Source organism: Rhinoderma darwinii, chromosome 9 (assembly GCF_050947455.1).
Source record: "Rhinoderma darwinii isolate aRhiDar2 chromosome 9, aRhiDar2.hap1, whole genome shotgun sequence".
Classification (NCBI taxonomy): Eukaryota; Metazoa; Chordata; class Amphibia; order Anura; family Rhinodermatidae; genus Rhinoderma; species Rhinoderma darwinii.
Window position 1 is genome coordinate 83,145,946 of NC_134695.1, and position 16,947 is coordinate 83,162,892.

Here is a 16,947-nt window from a genome sequence, read left to right on the forward strand (position 1 = left end):
CTTGTATATAGGAGGCAGTATTATAGTAGTTATATTCTTGTATATAGGAGGCAGTATTATGGTAGTTATATTCTTGTATATACGGGCAGTATTATAGTAGTTATATTCTTGTATATAGGAGCAGTATTATAGTAGTTATATTCTTGTATATAGGGGGCAGTATTATAGTAATTACATTCTTGTATATAGGGAGCAGTATTATAGAATTAATATTCTTGTACACTAAGGGCAGTATTATATAGTAAATATACACTTGTTTATAAGAGGCAGTAAATCTATTTTGTGTAATGTTCTTCTCAAATAACTAAAGGATCTTTCCTGCAACTATGATTTTAATACTAGCAGGACATTGTCAGTTTAGCAAGATTTAAGGAGAATTTAGCATCTTTTATTGTATCTTTCTACAAATGCAGCTAAACGCCCAAGGACTGCTCTTAGGGCATGCCCACACGTGGCGGATTTCCTCCGCAACTGTCCACATCAATGCCGCACAGAATCTGCGTTGCAGATTCTGCGGCGGATCTGCCCAAAATGTGCAGTAAATTGATGCGGACTAGCTGCTGCGGACTGCGGTAAAAGTGCTTCCCTTCCCTCTATCAGTGCAGGATAGAGAGAAGGGACAGCACTTTCCCTAGTGAAAGTAAACGAATTTCATACTTACCGGCCGTTGTCTTGGTGACGCGTCCCTCTTTCGGCATCCAGCCCGACATCCCTGGATGACGCAGCAGTCCATGTGACCGCTGCAGCCTGTGATTGGCTGAAGCCGTCACTTAGACTGAAACGTTATCCTGGGAAGCCGGACTGGAGGAAGAAGCAGGGAGTTCTCGGTAAGTATGAACTTCTATTTTTTTTACAGGTTGCTGTATATTGGGATCGGTAGTCACTGTCCAGGGGGCAGAAACAGTTACTGCCGATCGCTTAACTCTTTCAGCACCCTGGACAGTGACTATTTACTGACGTTTCCTAGCAACGCTCCCGTCATTACGGGAGCCCCATTGACTTCCTCAGTCTGGCTGTAGACCTAGAAATACATAGGTCCAGCCAGAATGAAGAAATGTCATGTCAAAAAAGCAAGACGCATCCGCAGCACACATAACATGTGCATGACAGCTGCGGACTTCATTGCGGAATTTAGAATCTCTATTGAAGTCAATGGAGAACTTCCGCAATGAGTCCGCAACCAGTCCGCCACAACTCCGCAACATCCATTGCATGCTGCGGACACCAAATTCCGCACCGCAGCCTATGCTCCGCAGCGGAATTTTCCGCATCGTCTAAACGAACCCTACTAAATAGAAGTGGAAGTCAATGGGGAAACGGCTCCGCTGCGGATTAACGCTGCAGAGTGTCCGCAGCGGAATTCAAGAGCAATTCCGCCACTTGTGGCTTTGCCCTTAGGCCCCATGCACATGAACGTGCTTTTGCGGCCTCAATATCGTTGAAAATCCAATTGCGGCCCAATTAATTTTAGTGGGCCCATGCACACGACCGTGGTTTCAACGGTCCGTGCATGGCCCAGGAGCCTGGACCTCAAAAAGAACGGACATGTCTTATTACGGCCGTGTTTAGCCGTCCAGGCTCATAGAAAATGATGCACGCGACCATGTGCACCGCCCGCGATTTGTGGGCGGCTCGCGGGTGACACTCCGCGGCCGGCCGACCCGAATATCATGGCCGTGCACATGGCTACGGTCGTGTGCATGAGGCCTTTTCATTTGCTGCGTTCTTGGCTGGGATAGGACGTTTTGTCTCCTATCTTAATTCTTTTAGAAACTATTTATTTAATTTTCCATGTTTTGTTGGGGAGTTTCCAGTCAGGGAAGAACTTAAAATAATCACAGATTTGAGCTTTTTCTACACCAACATAAGCCGTTATTCCTAAGACGTTTGTTTATTAGTGCAATAGATACTGTATGTAAGGTGACTTCCCGAGAAGTGATTTCCAATATCCCTTTATCAGGAATCAGATAATGTGACTCCTACCAACACAAATAAAGGATTAGCTGCTGCTCATAAATATTTTTTTCCAAATAATGGATCTTCCCCAGAACTGTACAGAGGAACGGCTTATACGCAAGACACCGGGCAGGGTGAACATAAGAGTGAAAATAAAGAAGGAAATTCTTAAATGGGGTAATAAACTTAGAAAAACATGGCCTCTTTGTTCCATAAACAGTGTCACTATTGGTCATGGGCTGTTTCTGAAGAAAGCGGACATGTTTTTCTAGCCTCATACAAGACCTTTACAATCCTGAGAAATAACCCACAAAAACATACAGTGAGAACCCATAGAAATATAATTGCATATATGAACTGTGCTGACGCAGTTGGCAGCAGGTATATATTGTAATAATATTACAAATTGGAAAGTTTTAGGGCATGACCAGACGTGGCGTATTTCTTCCGCCACTGTCCGCATCAATGCCGCACATAATCTGTGTTGCAGATTCTGTTGCGGTTTTGCCTAAAATGTGCAGTAAATTGATGCGGACTGGCCATTGCGTATTGAAGGGAAAGTACTTCCCTTCTCTCTATCAGTGCAGGATAGAGAGAAGGGACAGCACTTTCCCTAGTGAAAGTAAAAGAATTTCATACTTACCGGCCGTTGTCTTGGTGACGCGTCCCTCTTGACATCCAGCCCGACCTCCCTGGATGACGCGGCAGTCCATGTGACCGCTGCAGCCTGTGATTGGCCTGTGATTGGGTGCAGCCGTCACTTGGACTGAAACGTCATCCCGCGAGGCCGGACTGGAGGAAGAAGCAGGGAGTTCTCGGTAAGTAGGAACTTCTATTTTTTTTACAGGTTGATGTATATTGTGATCGGAAGTCACTATCCAGGGTGCAGAAACAGTTACTGCCGATCGTTTAACTCTTTCAGCACTCTGGACAGTGACTATTTACTGACGTCGCCTAGCAACGCTCCCGTAATTACGGGTGCACACACGTAGTCAATTTTGACTCTCTATTGAAGCCAGTGGAGAAATTCCGCAATGAGTCCGCAACGTGTAAACGAACCTAACGAAAAAGCTGTGGAAAGCGATGGAGAAACATGTACGCTGCGGATTTCCGCAGCGGACTGTCCGCTGCGGAATTCCAGAGCAATTCCGCCACATGTGGTCATGCCTTTAAGGCTTCGTTCACATCTGCGTTGTGGCATCCGTTTTTGCAGATCCGTTGATGTTAAAAAAAACAAAACGGGCAGACTGATGCCAGATTGAATGAAACGGAAGGTAAAGTATGTTTGTTTTTGACGGATCCGTTAAAAAACCTGACTCTCTTCTTTCCGTATGTTTCAGTTTGTCATCCGTTATAACGGAACAGTTTTTATCTTTGCATCTTTCTTGCTTTCATTTTTAGGCTTCGTTCACATCTGTCGGGGCTCCGATCATAGTTTCCGTCTGAGCTTTCCATCAGGGGAACCCATGAACGGAACCCTGACGGAAACAAACGAAAACCATAGGATTCCGTTTGCACCACCATTGATTTCAATGGTGACGGATCCAGTGCAAATGGGTTACGTCGTTTTGACGGAAAGAATAGCGTAGTCGACTACGGTATTGATTACGTCAAAACGACGGAACCCTTAAACAACGGTGACAAACGTAAACTATTTTCACCGGATCCATCACCATTGAAATCAATAATAGTGCAAACGGAAACCTATGGTTTTCATTCGTTTCAGTCAGGGCTCCGTTCATGGGTTCCCCTGACTCAAAACTCATACGGAAACTATGAACGGAGCCCTGGCGTAGATTTAAATAAAGCCTTAGGCTAGATTCACACGGGCGTTGCGCATCTCGGACGCGTCCGAGGTGCATCCATGTTCTACGCTGCGGGATGCGATATCATGCATCCCCCATAGATCACAGTCTATGGAGTGAAGCATGAAAATATAGGACATGTCCTATTTTCTCACAAGCCCTTTACACGGTCCGTTGAAACAACGGCCGTGTGAACGGCCACATTGAATTATATAGGTTCGTGTGACGGCTGTTTTTTCAACGGCTGTCACTTGGGCGTTTAACACGTTCATGTGAAACAGGCCGTAGTCTGCGCATGCGCAGAAAAAGAATGGATCCGTTAAACGTAATGCATAACTGATACAAACGGATGGCATATCTGTTTGTATCCGTCATCCATTGACTTCAATGTTTAAAAAAAAACGTAAAGCATCTTTCCGTCAGGTTTCTGTTATTTTTTTACGGAAACGCTAGCGCAACAGACTTCGGTATTTCTTCTGTCAAAAAAAACTAAAACCTGACGAAATGGAGCCTAACTGAGCACAACTGATGCAGAAATAAGACCCATGGGAATCAATGGGTTTTTTGATGGAAACTTACATTTCCGTTCTTGTGGTCCTCTGACAGATACGCTAGAACGGGGAATACAGATGTGAACGAAGCCTTAGACATTATAGAGCGTCTGTCACATGACAGTGGTCTATGTTTTAGGACATCTTCCCTGCTCAAGTGGGTTTACCGGCATCCGTGGTGGCTGAAAACATTCTTGAACCCGATGGCAATAAGGTTACATGAGCCCTTTTAATGCTTCCCGTCGCTTTCATGAGTGATTCTTATAGCTGCTCAGACTTATTCTCCTTTGTTTTTTTTATTAGACCTACGAAGTCCTAGAGCTGTATTAACCACAATAAACGAAAAACATTGCCAAAAAAAGCCTATAAAAACGTAAAAAACTGATTAAAACACGCAGAGGAAAGAGACTTGTACCAAAGAGGGAAATATGTAATGTAATACAAATGTTTAGATACTTCAAATTTACTCCCAAAAGAGTTTTTTTTCTTCTTATAAAAGTAAGCGTCCCAGATCAAGAGGAGATATGAGGTTTACCTTCCCCTCAATATCAACAGAACTAAACGTCATGCCGCAGTGAGTACAAGTATGAGTGCGTCAATGTATATTTACGCTAATCGTTTACCAACCTGGGACAGACATGGCAGATAATACCAAAGTACAAGCCTCCACCTTACACCCCATTTTGGGACGTTTTCTCCACAGTTTTTTCCTGGTTACTACAACTGCAGGGAGTGCTCAACGTGAGCCCCTTCTACCACTAAGAGCTCACGTCGTCTCATTTGAATGTGATGGAGGAGTCAATAAGCGACCACTAGGGGGTGCAGAATTAGTGACTCTCCTTTACACGGCATTTAATAGATACTTTAAAATATAGAGCCGTTCAGGTGACCGAAATAAAAAAGAGGTAATTTGTAATATAAACCTTATTTCTATGGAGGCTGTGAGTGAAGCCAGCAGTGCAAAGCAAGATATATATTTATCACTTCTTAATTTGCTCATTTACTTTTGGAGATTTTTGGGTTTTTTGTGGCCTCAGCGTCGCAAGTTCTGCATAAAGTCTGTAGAAATGTCCAGTGTTCATATTCATTTCTTTGCTGGGTAAATGTCTTCCTTAAAAATTGTCTCCAATGTTTGTATTTGCCTGGTATTAAGACTGAAAGCTCTACTGGACGGATTTCAATAAAGTTACGAAAGTGCAGCATCAATGGGACCAGTGGGATACCAGAATAGCAGCAGCCCCTGGGGACAAGGCAAATAGATTCTGATCATTGAACCATTAGATGATCAATCATTGGTCATTGTGACTCATGCCAGTCCTGTATTTTTCAGAATTTTCCTATAATGATATTTTTGCTGCCACTGTTTACTATAATTGGTTGACAGCTAAGACCACTGCTATCTCAGTCACTTGTCCCCTTTCCCCTTTGGTCATATGCAATATTGAACGTGGAGATATTTTGTACAGACTGTACAAGGATGGCACCTTTATCTTTGTGATATATTGCTGGCTTTTGTAGCTGCTCTCTGACACTGAGCACTTCGTTTTGAAATATGAAATTTTGAACAAATCTTTGATTTTAAACCCAATGAATATGTAGCACTATAGTGTTACTGTCAAATAACCGTACAACTTTTATGTTTAAATAAGACCTTTTTACAAACGTTGAATATCACTCATCACGTTGCTTCGACTTTTCCTTGCTACATATGCACAGTAAGAGTTAGATTTGATTTTGTTGTATGAAGCTTTTATTATGCGCTAACCCTGTGACATACAATGTCCATGTCCCCGGAGGAAAGGCTATTAACTTGTCCCGGGGACACTCGTCATAGACAATGACGTCTGCAGTAAAGGCTCCTGTGAACCTGACTCACTGATGTGGCTAGCGAGAGATCTTATTCCCTGCTGTAATCAATTTGCAGCCACTTCTCCGGAAGCCAAAGTGAAAATGTTTCTTTTCATTAAGATCTCCGGTTCACACTGAGATCCCGCCAGTTTCACGCCATGACGAGTGCAGCTGAGAACAAGACATTTCATTACTACAACCTGTGTTATCAGATGTTCCTGAAAAGAAGAATCATGACATCATGTGCCCAAGTGTTTTGCAGACTGGACACCTACAGCCAACCCCTGACACCAACGTCTGTTGTATCTGATTACTGGAAAGGAATGGCTACCGTATAGCATATATCTGAGTTGTGCTTCTCTGATCTGAGGTACTGAAAGCCACAAAATACATCATGGCTTGGTAGTTGGGTTACACAATGCATCGAAATATCGATACTATTTGGAGGCCGTGCACCCTCAAACGGTTCAATACCGCTAATTCATTTATTTCTATACTAAGTTGTGCGGCCGCACACACACATGAATGTAGCCAGAGCGGGGCTGCGGGTGTGTAATACAGCCATTGCCCCGCTCCTGAAAAGTGTACGCGCGCGGTCAGCATGATGTTATTTGGCCGGCGCTGCAGTGATGCCAAAACAAAGTGGCAGAAGCACTGAGCCGCTTCGTTCCTGCTCAGCCTTTTCCAGAAATCAATGTAGCAGTGTATGGGCTCAATAGAAAGTCTTTGAGCCCGTAGTCCGCTACATCGGCTTTCCGGAAAAAGACTAACAGAAAGTAAGCGGCTCAGCGCTCACACGGGTGCTTCTGCTGCTTTATTATAGCGATTGGTGGGGATTTCAGTGCTCGGACCGCCACCAATCAAAACTTCTAACATGTCACTATAACATGTCAGAAGTTTGTTGAACGTTTGGTTACCCTTTAAGCTGGGTACACATGCCATATAGTGAAATTAATTGGAAGCCATTTAAATGTATTATCACTGTTCATCTGCAGTTTAGGATATATGGCCACGTCATAGAGGATGGCCACCTCTCTATGAACCAAGCGTAGAGCCTTAGGGTATGTTCACACGTAGTCAACCAAAACGTCTGAAAATCCAGAGCTGTTTTCAAGGGAAAACAGACCCTGCTTTTCAGACGTTTTTTACCAACTCGCATTTTTACCAACTCATTTTTTTACCAACTCGTTTTTGGAGCTGTTTTCATTGGAGTCTATGAGAAAACAGCTCCAAAAACGTCTGAAAGAAGTGTCCTGCACTTCTTTTGACGAGGCTGTATTTTTACGAGTCGTCGTTTGACAGCTGTCAAACGACGACGCGTAAATAACAGGTCGTCTGCACAGTACGTCGGCAAACCCATTCAAATGAATGGGCAGATGTTTGCCGACGTATTGTAGCCATATTTTCAGACGTAAAACGAGGCATAATACGCCTCGTATACGTCTGAAATTTGGCCGTGTGAACATACCCTTAGCAAAAAGCAGCTCTCACACTGGCGGACTTGATCAGATGGACACTTATCTAAATGGCCGTCATGTAACCGCTACAGTAGAAGTGTATGGCCAAGTGAATTTTCCCCCAACAAAATGCGCTGCCAGGGGCATGAGAAGTGGAACCTGCAGCGATCAGCTTATTGTGGCGGCAGCTTCCATTTGAATAGGGGCCGTTTTCATTTTCGGTGTTTGCAAGTAAATTTTAGTACTCTTTGGAAACGAACAATGAACATACAAACTCCATGCAGTCAAATTGGAACACATTGCACCAGTGCTACAAGACCACAGCCAAATAACATCTGTGTGGGTTGTGGAACAAAGGGGGGGGGCTAGATGAAAAACAAAGGGGGTCATGGGCGAAAGTAGCGCTCATCTGTGAATATCATGCCACACAGCTTCAATGCCTTCAGGTACTCTTAATAGTTGTCACATATTTATAAAGTTTATTGCAGAGATCACAGGGTTTGCGGACGTGATGTTGTAATGAAATCTGTGTAACCATCAGTTCTTCCTAGACGGACTGCAGGGCAAACTGTGAACACAAATTCAGATTTCTTCAACAAACTTTATTTATAACGTATCAAACAGGCCCTTTCGGCGTCCTTCATTGTTTTGTTTTTCGTTGCCAAATTAAATCCGAGAAACAAGAGGCGCGGACACCAGAACTTACCTGCACTAGGACGATGGACACCGTGCTCCGTTCCTCATCAGCAGTAAGGCCAAAGGATTGGTCTTCATTTCCAGACACTATAGAAAAGTCTGTAAGTTTATTTTCTATGTCTTCATCCTCATCAGTTGCAGTGAGTGTTGTGACTACTCCACCAACCTCCGTGTCCTCTGACACAACGAATGGCGGGAACTGGGGAGAAAGAGCCGCAGGTATAAGTTCCAGACATATAACCTGCTGTATAGAATATAAACATTAGGGACTGTGTGCGCCTGACCTATGTATGGTTTCATTTCGCTTCATGACTGTTCAATGAAACAAGGGACTAACTAAAGATTTCCAAGGACAATACTTTAAGCATCTTAGATTACTTTTCCTATCATCCGATGGCAAATGAGCTCCTCTTAAGGGAGGCTCGTAGTTCTGAAAACTCCAGTGCAGAGACACGATGATATTGTATTACAAGTGCACAATGATCCAGGGCATCGCTCTGTGCAAAATCCATAGCAGGGCCCACAACTGTAGCAGCAGCACCCTCCGGCACCAGGCCTGGGTGCACATCATACTGTATGATAGCATAAAATGGCACCAGTCTCTGTGTATGTGATGTTATTGGAGCAGTGATCTGGAGGCTTTTCCTAGTGGACCAGGCCGCTCAATAATAATTTTCTGGGATTGATTTTAATTAGTAATTAGAATTATACTATCTCTGTCATGATTGTTGTAAGGTCAACTAAAGGGACTGCAAATCAATCATTAAAATATATACGTGTCCTCTAAGTTACCCCTTACATCAGGGCAGGCAGCCTGTTTTTTTATGGTGTGTTGATAAAACAAAAAAAAACCCCAATGATTAAGTACTCAGTGTGCAAAGTCATATAAGACAAACTGCTACCACGTATGTGTCATAAATTAATCAGTTAATTAAACTTACATTTCAGTGTCCCCAACGTTCTTTGCAAAGATGATTCATCTGTGGTTCATACGAGGATACTAAACGCCAGCTGGGGGAGCACATAGGAGAGACTGCAGCTACTAAACACCAGCTTGGGGGGAACTGCACACAGGAGGGACTGTGGCTACTGAACACCAGCTTGGGGGGTGCACATAGGAGAGACCGCGGCTACTGAACACCAGCTTGGGGGATGCACATAGGAGAGACTGTGGCTACTGAACACCAGCTTGGGGGGTGCACATAGGAAAGACCGCATCTACTAAACACCGGCTTGGGGGGAAATGCACACAGGAGAGACTGCAGCTTCCGAATACCAGCTTGGGGGTGCTGCACACAGGAGAGACTGCGGCTACTGTACACCAGCTTTGGGGGGTGCACATAGGAGAGAGAGTTGCCAACTTTTTCGTTTACAGAGCAGTTACTGAACTCTGTCCTTGCGGCGCTGATCACCGGGAGAGAGCAGCACTTCATTATTCTCTTGGCAACGCTGAACACCAGGAGGGAGCGGTGCTGCATTCTGTGCTTGCCAAATGTTCAGCAGCGACAAACAATATAGCTCTCCTGGTGATCAGCGCCGCCAAGTGCATAATGAAGCGCCGCTCTCTTTAATTGTGTTCAGCGTCGCCAAGTACACAACAGCGCTGGACACCAGGAGGGAGAAGTGCCAGCAAACCATGCCCCACGTGCCGGCTGTGGCACTGGTGCCACTGATTGCAAACCCCTTACAATGAGGGGAAAAGAGAAGATAGAGATCTCACACATCATCTAAATAATATACATGTCTGTGTAGAACAAGATATATTCAATAGTTACTTATAATATGACGATCAAATAATCCAATTACCTCAAAACTGTCCCTATTCAAACAGGTAGCGCTGTGTGGTTCTCTGATATAGGCTTAGATACACAGCTCAGCCAGCAGACAGTATCACACATGATAGGATTAGATACACAGCTCAGCAGACAGTATCACACATGATAGGATTAGATACAGTAGCTCAGCAGACAGTATCACGCATGATAGGATTAGATACACAGCTCAGCAGACAGTATCACACATGATAGGATTAGATACATCGGCTATGCAGACAGTATCACACATGATAGACAAAAATAGAGAGAGGGACCTCCAGCTCACCTTGTATGTGTAGTTCAGATCATCTCGCACGGATCCTCGTGTCGGCACACGATAAATAGACAACAATGAAGAAAAGGAGATTTGGATCCAGCGTGGATTTGTAGAATAAAATGGAACAACTTTCCAAGTTTAATTGAAAAAATTCGTTTTTTAAAAAAAAGGAAGAAACCAGGATTTTGCTTGAAAGTGTGCAATCCTGATAGTGTGAGGAAAAATATCAGTAGTATATGGAGCCTACGCGTTTCAGACGCTACACGCGTCCTTCATCAGCCATGACTAAGGACGCGTGTAGCGTCTGAAACGCGTAGGTATCACACATGATAGGATTAGATACAGTGGCTCAGCAGACAGTATCACACATGATAGGATTAGATACAGTGGCTCAGTAGACCGGATCACACATGATAGGATTAGATACAGCAGCTCAGTAGACAGTATCACACATGATAGGATTAGATACAGTAGCTCAGCAGACAGTATCACACATGATAGGATTAGATACAGTGGCTCAGCACACAGTATCACACATGATAGGATTAGATACAGTGGCTCAGCAGACAGTATCACACATGATAGGATTAGATACAGCGGCTCAGCAGACAGTATCACACATGACAGGATTAGCTACATTGGCTCAGTAGCATAATTCAGCTGTGTGATCCTAAGTATACGACATACAGACCAATAAGCCCCCATCGTGATAAAATAATATAGATTTGGTAATCTACTGGTTATTAGGTGGTGGGAGTGAATTGCGATGTGTCACATTCACTAACAAGAGCCGTAATTGTGAAGTGTTTATGAAATAACAGAAAATAAGGAGGAGGTTTTGACACAATAAATCCGCTCTTCCAAAAATCAATAAAAGCAATGAGTCGTATGTGTCCTGCGTTGCGAGCTTCCTCTCCTGTCCCTGTTACATCTTGTCCCTGAATTCAAGTACCCAGCACATGGCGGATTTGTAAAAGTTTAGATATAAAACTTGCCAGAATTTATACAAACACTCTTTAAAACCCACTTTCTTTTATATGGAAGCAGAGTAGGTTCCCCATCACGAGTCTATTATGAGAACCTCTTCCTTTAGGAGCAGCGGCATTTCTAGAATACAGCACAAGGGACATAAAATTTCCTGCCGCTCATCATCATCAGACAGGATATTATTTTATGCCCGTCTGTATCACAGGCAGGCTGCCATATTCTGTTGTAGGAACACGCTGCTCCCAGTAAGAAGGGAAATATTCTGATGATTAGAAGTATATACAAATACATAACTATATACAGTTCCTTATTAGAATTCTGACACTTCTATTCCTTTTGGATTCCTCAGAATTGCATAATGTTGGTTTTTTTGGGCCAGAAGTGACCTATATTCTCCTTCTTGCCCTTTATACACCCTTTTCTTGCCCTGGTTCCTCTTTCCGGCATCCTTGAATATTTTTTTGACCAGCAAACAATCGTTGTAAAGTAATAAAATAACATCGAAATACACTGTTTTGGACCGGAAACCGTGGCAAAAAACGTCCGAAAACGCCTCCCATTGATTGATTTCAATGGGAGGCGGGGGGAAAAAGTGTCATGTCCTTTCTTCAGGCGTTTCCATCTCTGACCGTCCATTGATATCAGTGGGAGGCAGAGAAAGCGGTTTTCGCAGCTTTTTTTTTTGCCTGCGGCGCTCAATGGCTGCGGCCAAAAAACGTGGCAAAGAGTGCAAGCAGGTCAAAATCTGCCTTTTAAAAAACTGTGTGAACAGGGCCTTAAAACGACAAACCTTTTCATACACTGAATATCCAATACCAGCAATAAACCTCATAGTATCACAATCACCATCGACCACTCCGATACAATGAATTTTAACCATTTTGATACGATCGATGCAAGAATTCTCATTAAAAGGAATTTACCAACAGAAAAGCTGGGGAAAAAAAAAATGTCTCTTACCTGATTCTTCATAAAAACAGGAGGATTATTATTTAAATCCACCACATCAATTATCACCGTGCAGCTGGTGCTTAATCCTAGAATGGGAATATAAAAAGATTTAGAGGCAATACATTTATGACATCAACTAATATTGTAGAGGAGCAAATTGAAGCTTTGGAGCCTCATTGAGGTGAAGTCATCAAATGGCTTTTAGGCTGGGTTCCCACGGTGCAGATTTGCTGCAGATTTTGCATGCGTTTTCCTAAGCCAAACCCAGAATTGGAGCCAGGAGCGCAGTCCTATAAAGACTTACCCCCCCCCCCCATATATTTCTTCTGTTTAAGTTCCGTTCCTGGTTTTGGCATTAAAAAAATGCATGCAAAATCTGCAGCAAATCTGCACTGTGGGAACCCAGCCTAAAAAGCCATTTGATGACTTCACCTCCTTCCTTCTGGGGGGGAATACATCTATATACAATGTACATCCAGTATTCATTGCGCCCCTACACCACTGTCATGATATAAACGATTTAGTCTGTTAGGGTGCGGCCATACGGTGCGGCCACGTTGCATTTAAGTTGCGTTTTTAAACTGCAGCATTTTTCAATAGAAGTCGATGGTGACATTTTTGTTATGGACACACGGCTGCTATTCTATTGCAATGTGTTTTTTGTGTATCTTCATAATGTCTGACTGCATGCAGTTAATGACCGCAACGCCAAAGTTGTTGCTGAACTGCTTTTGTTTTTTATAACAGTTCTGCAATGTAATGAACTATATACAGGAAGCACGCAACAAACCTCAACACGGTCCGTAAACTGGGTGTAAAAAAACGCAACAGAACTGCAGCATTACAGAGACAAAAAATACATGCAGTTGACCGCATGCGGTTTTAAAACGCAACATAACCGCATCAACGACGCACCGTGTGACCTTACCCTTAGGCTTCGTTCACATCTGCAGATCCGGCCAAGATTACCGGAGAAAATAAAGCAGCATGCTGCGCTATTGTCTCCGGTAAAACTACGAACACCCCGACGGAAAGCAGACGAAACCCAATAAAGGGTAACTAAACGTTTGAAAAACTTCTGACATGTCATATGTCCTCTGTTGGGTCCAAGTAACCCCAGTCTGACGTGGAGTACAGATAAGTAAAGCAAACTATGAGCAATGTAATTAAAAATATATATATATCTAATTGGTAAAATTATGTTTAAATGCCTAAGATGTAGTGGGCATGCTCAAAACCTGCTCAAAGCTCCCTGAAGGTGCAAATGCCCATTTTAATATGTTTTCCTGAAATTTTTTTTATTAACATTTTAATTACTGGTAGCCTGGGTGGAGGGGTGTATTTCTTGAGGAGACGCTCCCCAGTTAATAATAGAGCTTTGGTTTTTGCAGGAGATGGTAGATTGTACATGGATGTGCCGTCGTGGGCTGCCGTTTGGTAATTGCAGACAGACACGTGACTATTAAAGAACAGAGTGAGGTTTTAATTGGCGACTCTCATAATAACGCAGTCAATAACGTAAGCTGGAGAGGCCCACACACCGCCGCTCTGCTCAATACCTCATCCTCAGAAGTCATTGGAATTAATTATACTTTTATAATGGGCCCGGTTTATTCAGCTTTATCCTCTTTGAAGACGCTGTGAGTCCATTATAATCTATAGCTCTGCTCATCTGTTCCTTACAGGGAAAGTGCAAATGTTTGTCCCAGATTTTTAACAAATAATTTGCTGGAAAATCGATTTACATGCGTCCAGTATGTTGTTCTAACAGAAGGGTAGTCTATCGTTTTACCAGTCGCTTAGTTCTTAGGGTATGTGCACACACACTAATTACGTCCGTAATTGACGGACGTATTTCGGCCGCAAGTACCGGACCGAACACAGTGCAAGGAGCCGGGCTCCTAGCATCATACTTATGTACGATGCTAGGAGTCCCTGCCTCTCTGCAGGACAACTATCCCGTACTGAAAACATGATTACAGTACGGGACAGTTGTCCGGCAGCGAGGCAGGGACTCCTAGCGTCGTACATAACTATGATGCTAGGAGCCCGGCTCCCTGCACTGTGTTCGGTCCGGTACTTGCGGCCGAAATACGTCCGTCAATTACGGACGTAAATAGTGTGTGTGCACATACCCTTACTCTGTCGCTGTTTTCTAGCACTTGAGATAAGTTTGATGTACAGATGTAGCCAAGCTGCAGCGTGATATCACACCACAAAAGCCATTGGAAAAAGTCAAGTTAAAGACTGTGTATTTAATGTATGAAAAGTCAAGATAAACATGGCTACATCTGTATATCACACCTGTTACATTATGTGCACTGTATACAGCACCGTAACTACAGACTGGTCATCCATGGAACAGTCGTGGGCTTGAATGCACATTGTAAATAATTTGCGCCACTTACCTCTTTCCGCCCCGCCAAGATCAGCGGCTAACACTTCCAGGGTGTACCTCTTTGCTGTCGCAGCCTTAAGACCATCATCCAGCAATGTTATACGTCCCGTGCTTTCCCCAATGTGAAAAACATCATCCCTGAGCAGCTGGGGCTCCTGACTCACAATCTTGTACCTGATCTGTGCATTACTGGACGCTGGGTCATCAGCATCTTCAGCCTTAAGTTCAATGAGAAGGGAACCTGTAAAATAAATGACAGATCCTGTGAAGAAATGACAAGGTCTGTAGAGTCCAGGAAGCCCCGGGCTGCAAGTTAGTAAATATTGAGGGGGGAAGTAAAGGTTGGTAGAGCTGGCGGTGTTGTATCTACCAGCACTTCTGCCACTATAGAAGTATCTACACAACCTTTAATGGCTGCCACCTATATGTATTCAGGCATTGCCTTGAACGAGCAGGGTATATTCATTGCCGAGTCTGAAGGACGGCTTTCCAATGGGCATTCACAGTAGGACACAATTTATTCATTTTAAATTTTTTATAAATTCTGCTGAATTCTGTGAATATTTGCTGTGTTTCTGCTCCGTTTTTATTTTAGAAAAGTTTTGCAGATTTACAATCTGATCGGAACATGAATGTTTGTAAAAAATCTAAATCATCATGTCAAAATAGTCCCCTGTATAAGTGTACGGGCACTTTTCTATGTGAAAACAAATGATATCGGAGATATTTAGAACCTTTTGTATTGTTACAGTAGGTCTGACGCCAACCCTGATCTATAGAAATGAGGGCGGTCCCAGCTCACAGACCCTCCCAAGAGAAAAGTCTCCTGTTAAGATGAGTATGAGCAGTGAATTTTGGGGGAAAATTATTATTTTTTTTATAAGGATGAAGCAGTTATATAGGGCCCATCATACAACCGTAGATTTCGTCCGTAATTGCAGTCCCATTCATTTCTATTAACCATGGACACCTTCCCGTACATTTGCGGAAAGGTGTCCGGGCCGTAGAAAGCCTCCACAAAAGATAGGACATGTCTGTTCTTTTGCTTTTTTACGGACTGTACGCCCATACTTTATATGGGAGCACGGGCTGGAAATGCGGGAGGCTGTCTGCGTCCGGCCGTGCCCGTAATCGCGGACCGTCATTACAGGCACGTCTGTGTCCATAAGGCTATCACTGTACTGTAAAGGCCACATACAATTGCTATGGGGGCCCAGCTTAGTTTAGCGCTCTGCCCTTTCCCTGTAAGTGGTAAGAACCTCAGAAAGTTTCTCCATCTCAACATTACCAAACGATCAAACTAGGAGCAGGAACCAGCCATATGGTCATTCTGCTCTTATCTCCTACAAGGGCTGGGACGGAGGAGAGGGGCAAACCCGTGCTGGGTCCTGAACACCCCAGACGGGTGAGTATGTGGCGGTATGAAGGGGAGCACCGGGAGTGGGGGACTCATTTTAACTTTCACTCAGGGAGCCGGACAACTCCCCTTTTATATGCTCTCTTGCAGTGACGTGTTTGGCCATTGCTACGATGTCTAAATATCAGTATGTTGGTCTTATGTGGACATGTCAGTGAAGTTTACATTTTAGTTGGGAGATCACTGATATTGGTTCTTGTCAGTACCCAGTATCCACCTTTTGCGGTTGCCTCTGTTATTTCCACATGGTAGGTCCCTCGAGAGAACACGGGTCCATTATCATTCTCGTCCATCACAGTAACCGTTATTTCCAAGGGGTCGCTATACAGGACATCGTCTACGTTCAGAGCCGATACTTGGATCTGATACTGCAGAACAAATGAACAAAAAATGAATAACAAATCAGGAGGAAATAAAGTACATCGTAATAAATCCAGTGCTAACAAAGTCTACACCTATATCCATAGTAGTATAACACCCCATATGCCGGATATCATACTCCATATGTTGTCTGCCATTTACTGTATCCAAATATTTACACATTATCAAACAGATGTAAGGCTCTGTTCACATCTGCGTCATGGCTTCTGCTTATGATGGAAGCCATGATGAAATAGTGCCATTTCCAGTGGTCGATAGATGCCAGCGGCACCCGACAGAGCAATTTGGTCCCTCAGGTAACGCTGATGTGTCCGTTCCCATCAAATTTACTAAATCTGACACAGGGACTCCGAATGCAGATGTGAACAGAACCTAAAATATAGACATGATAATAAGATGTCACTGCCCA

General features: G+C 43.6%; 2 protein-coding genes across 9 annotated transcripts in view; one reads left to right on the forward strand and one right to left on the reverse strand.

Moving 5' to 3' along the window:
- The window catches only part of LOC142661093 (uncharacterized), a 201,451-nt gene that overhangs the window by 82,542 nt on the left and 101,962 nt on the right, over window positions 1-16,947 (forward strand). The gene's annotated exons all lie outside the window — the stretch shown is intronic.
- The window catches only part of CDH16 (cadherin 16), an 80,280-nt gene that overhangs the window by 39,358 nt on the left and 23,975 nt on the right, over window positions 1-16,947 (reverse strand). For both annotated transcript variants that reach the window (XM_075838339.1, XM_075838338.1), the window contains exons 8-11: window positions 16,375-16,525; window positions 14,751-14,981; window positions 12,352-12,428; window positions 8,324-8,512 (exon numbers count right to left, since the gene is read on the reverse strand). In XM_075838339.1, coding sequence (XP_075694454.1) covers window positions 8,324-8,512; window positions 12,352-12,428; window positions 14,751-14,981; window positions 16,375-16,525 — 648 coding nt within the window. The remainder of the gene's footprint in view (window positions 1-8,323; window positions 8,513-12,351; window positions 12,429-14,750; window positions 14,982-16,374; window positions 16,526-16,947) is intronic.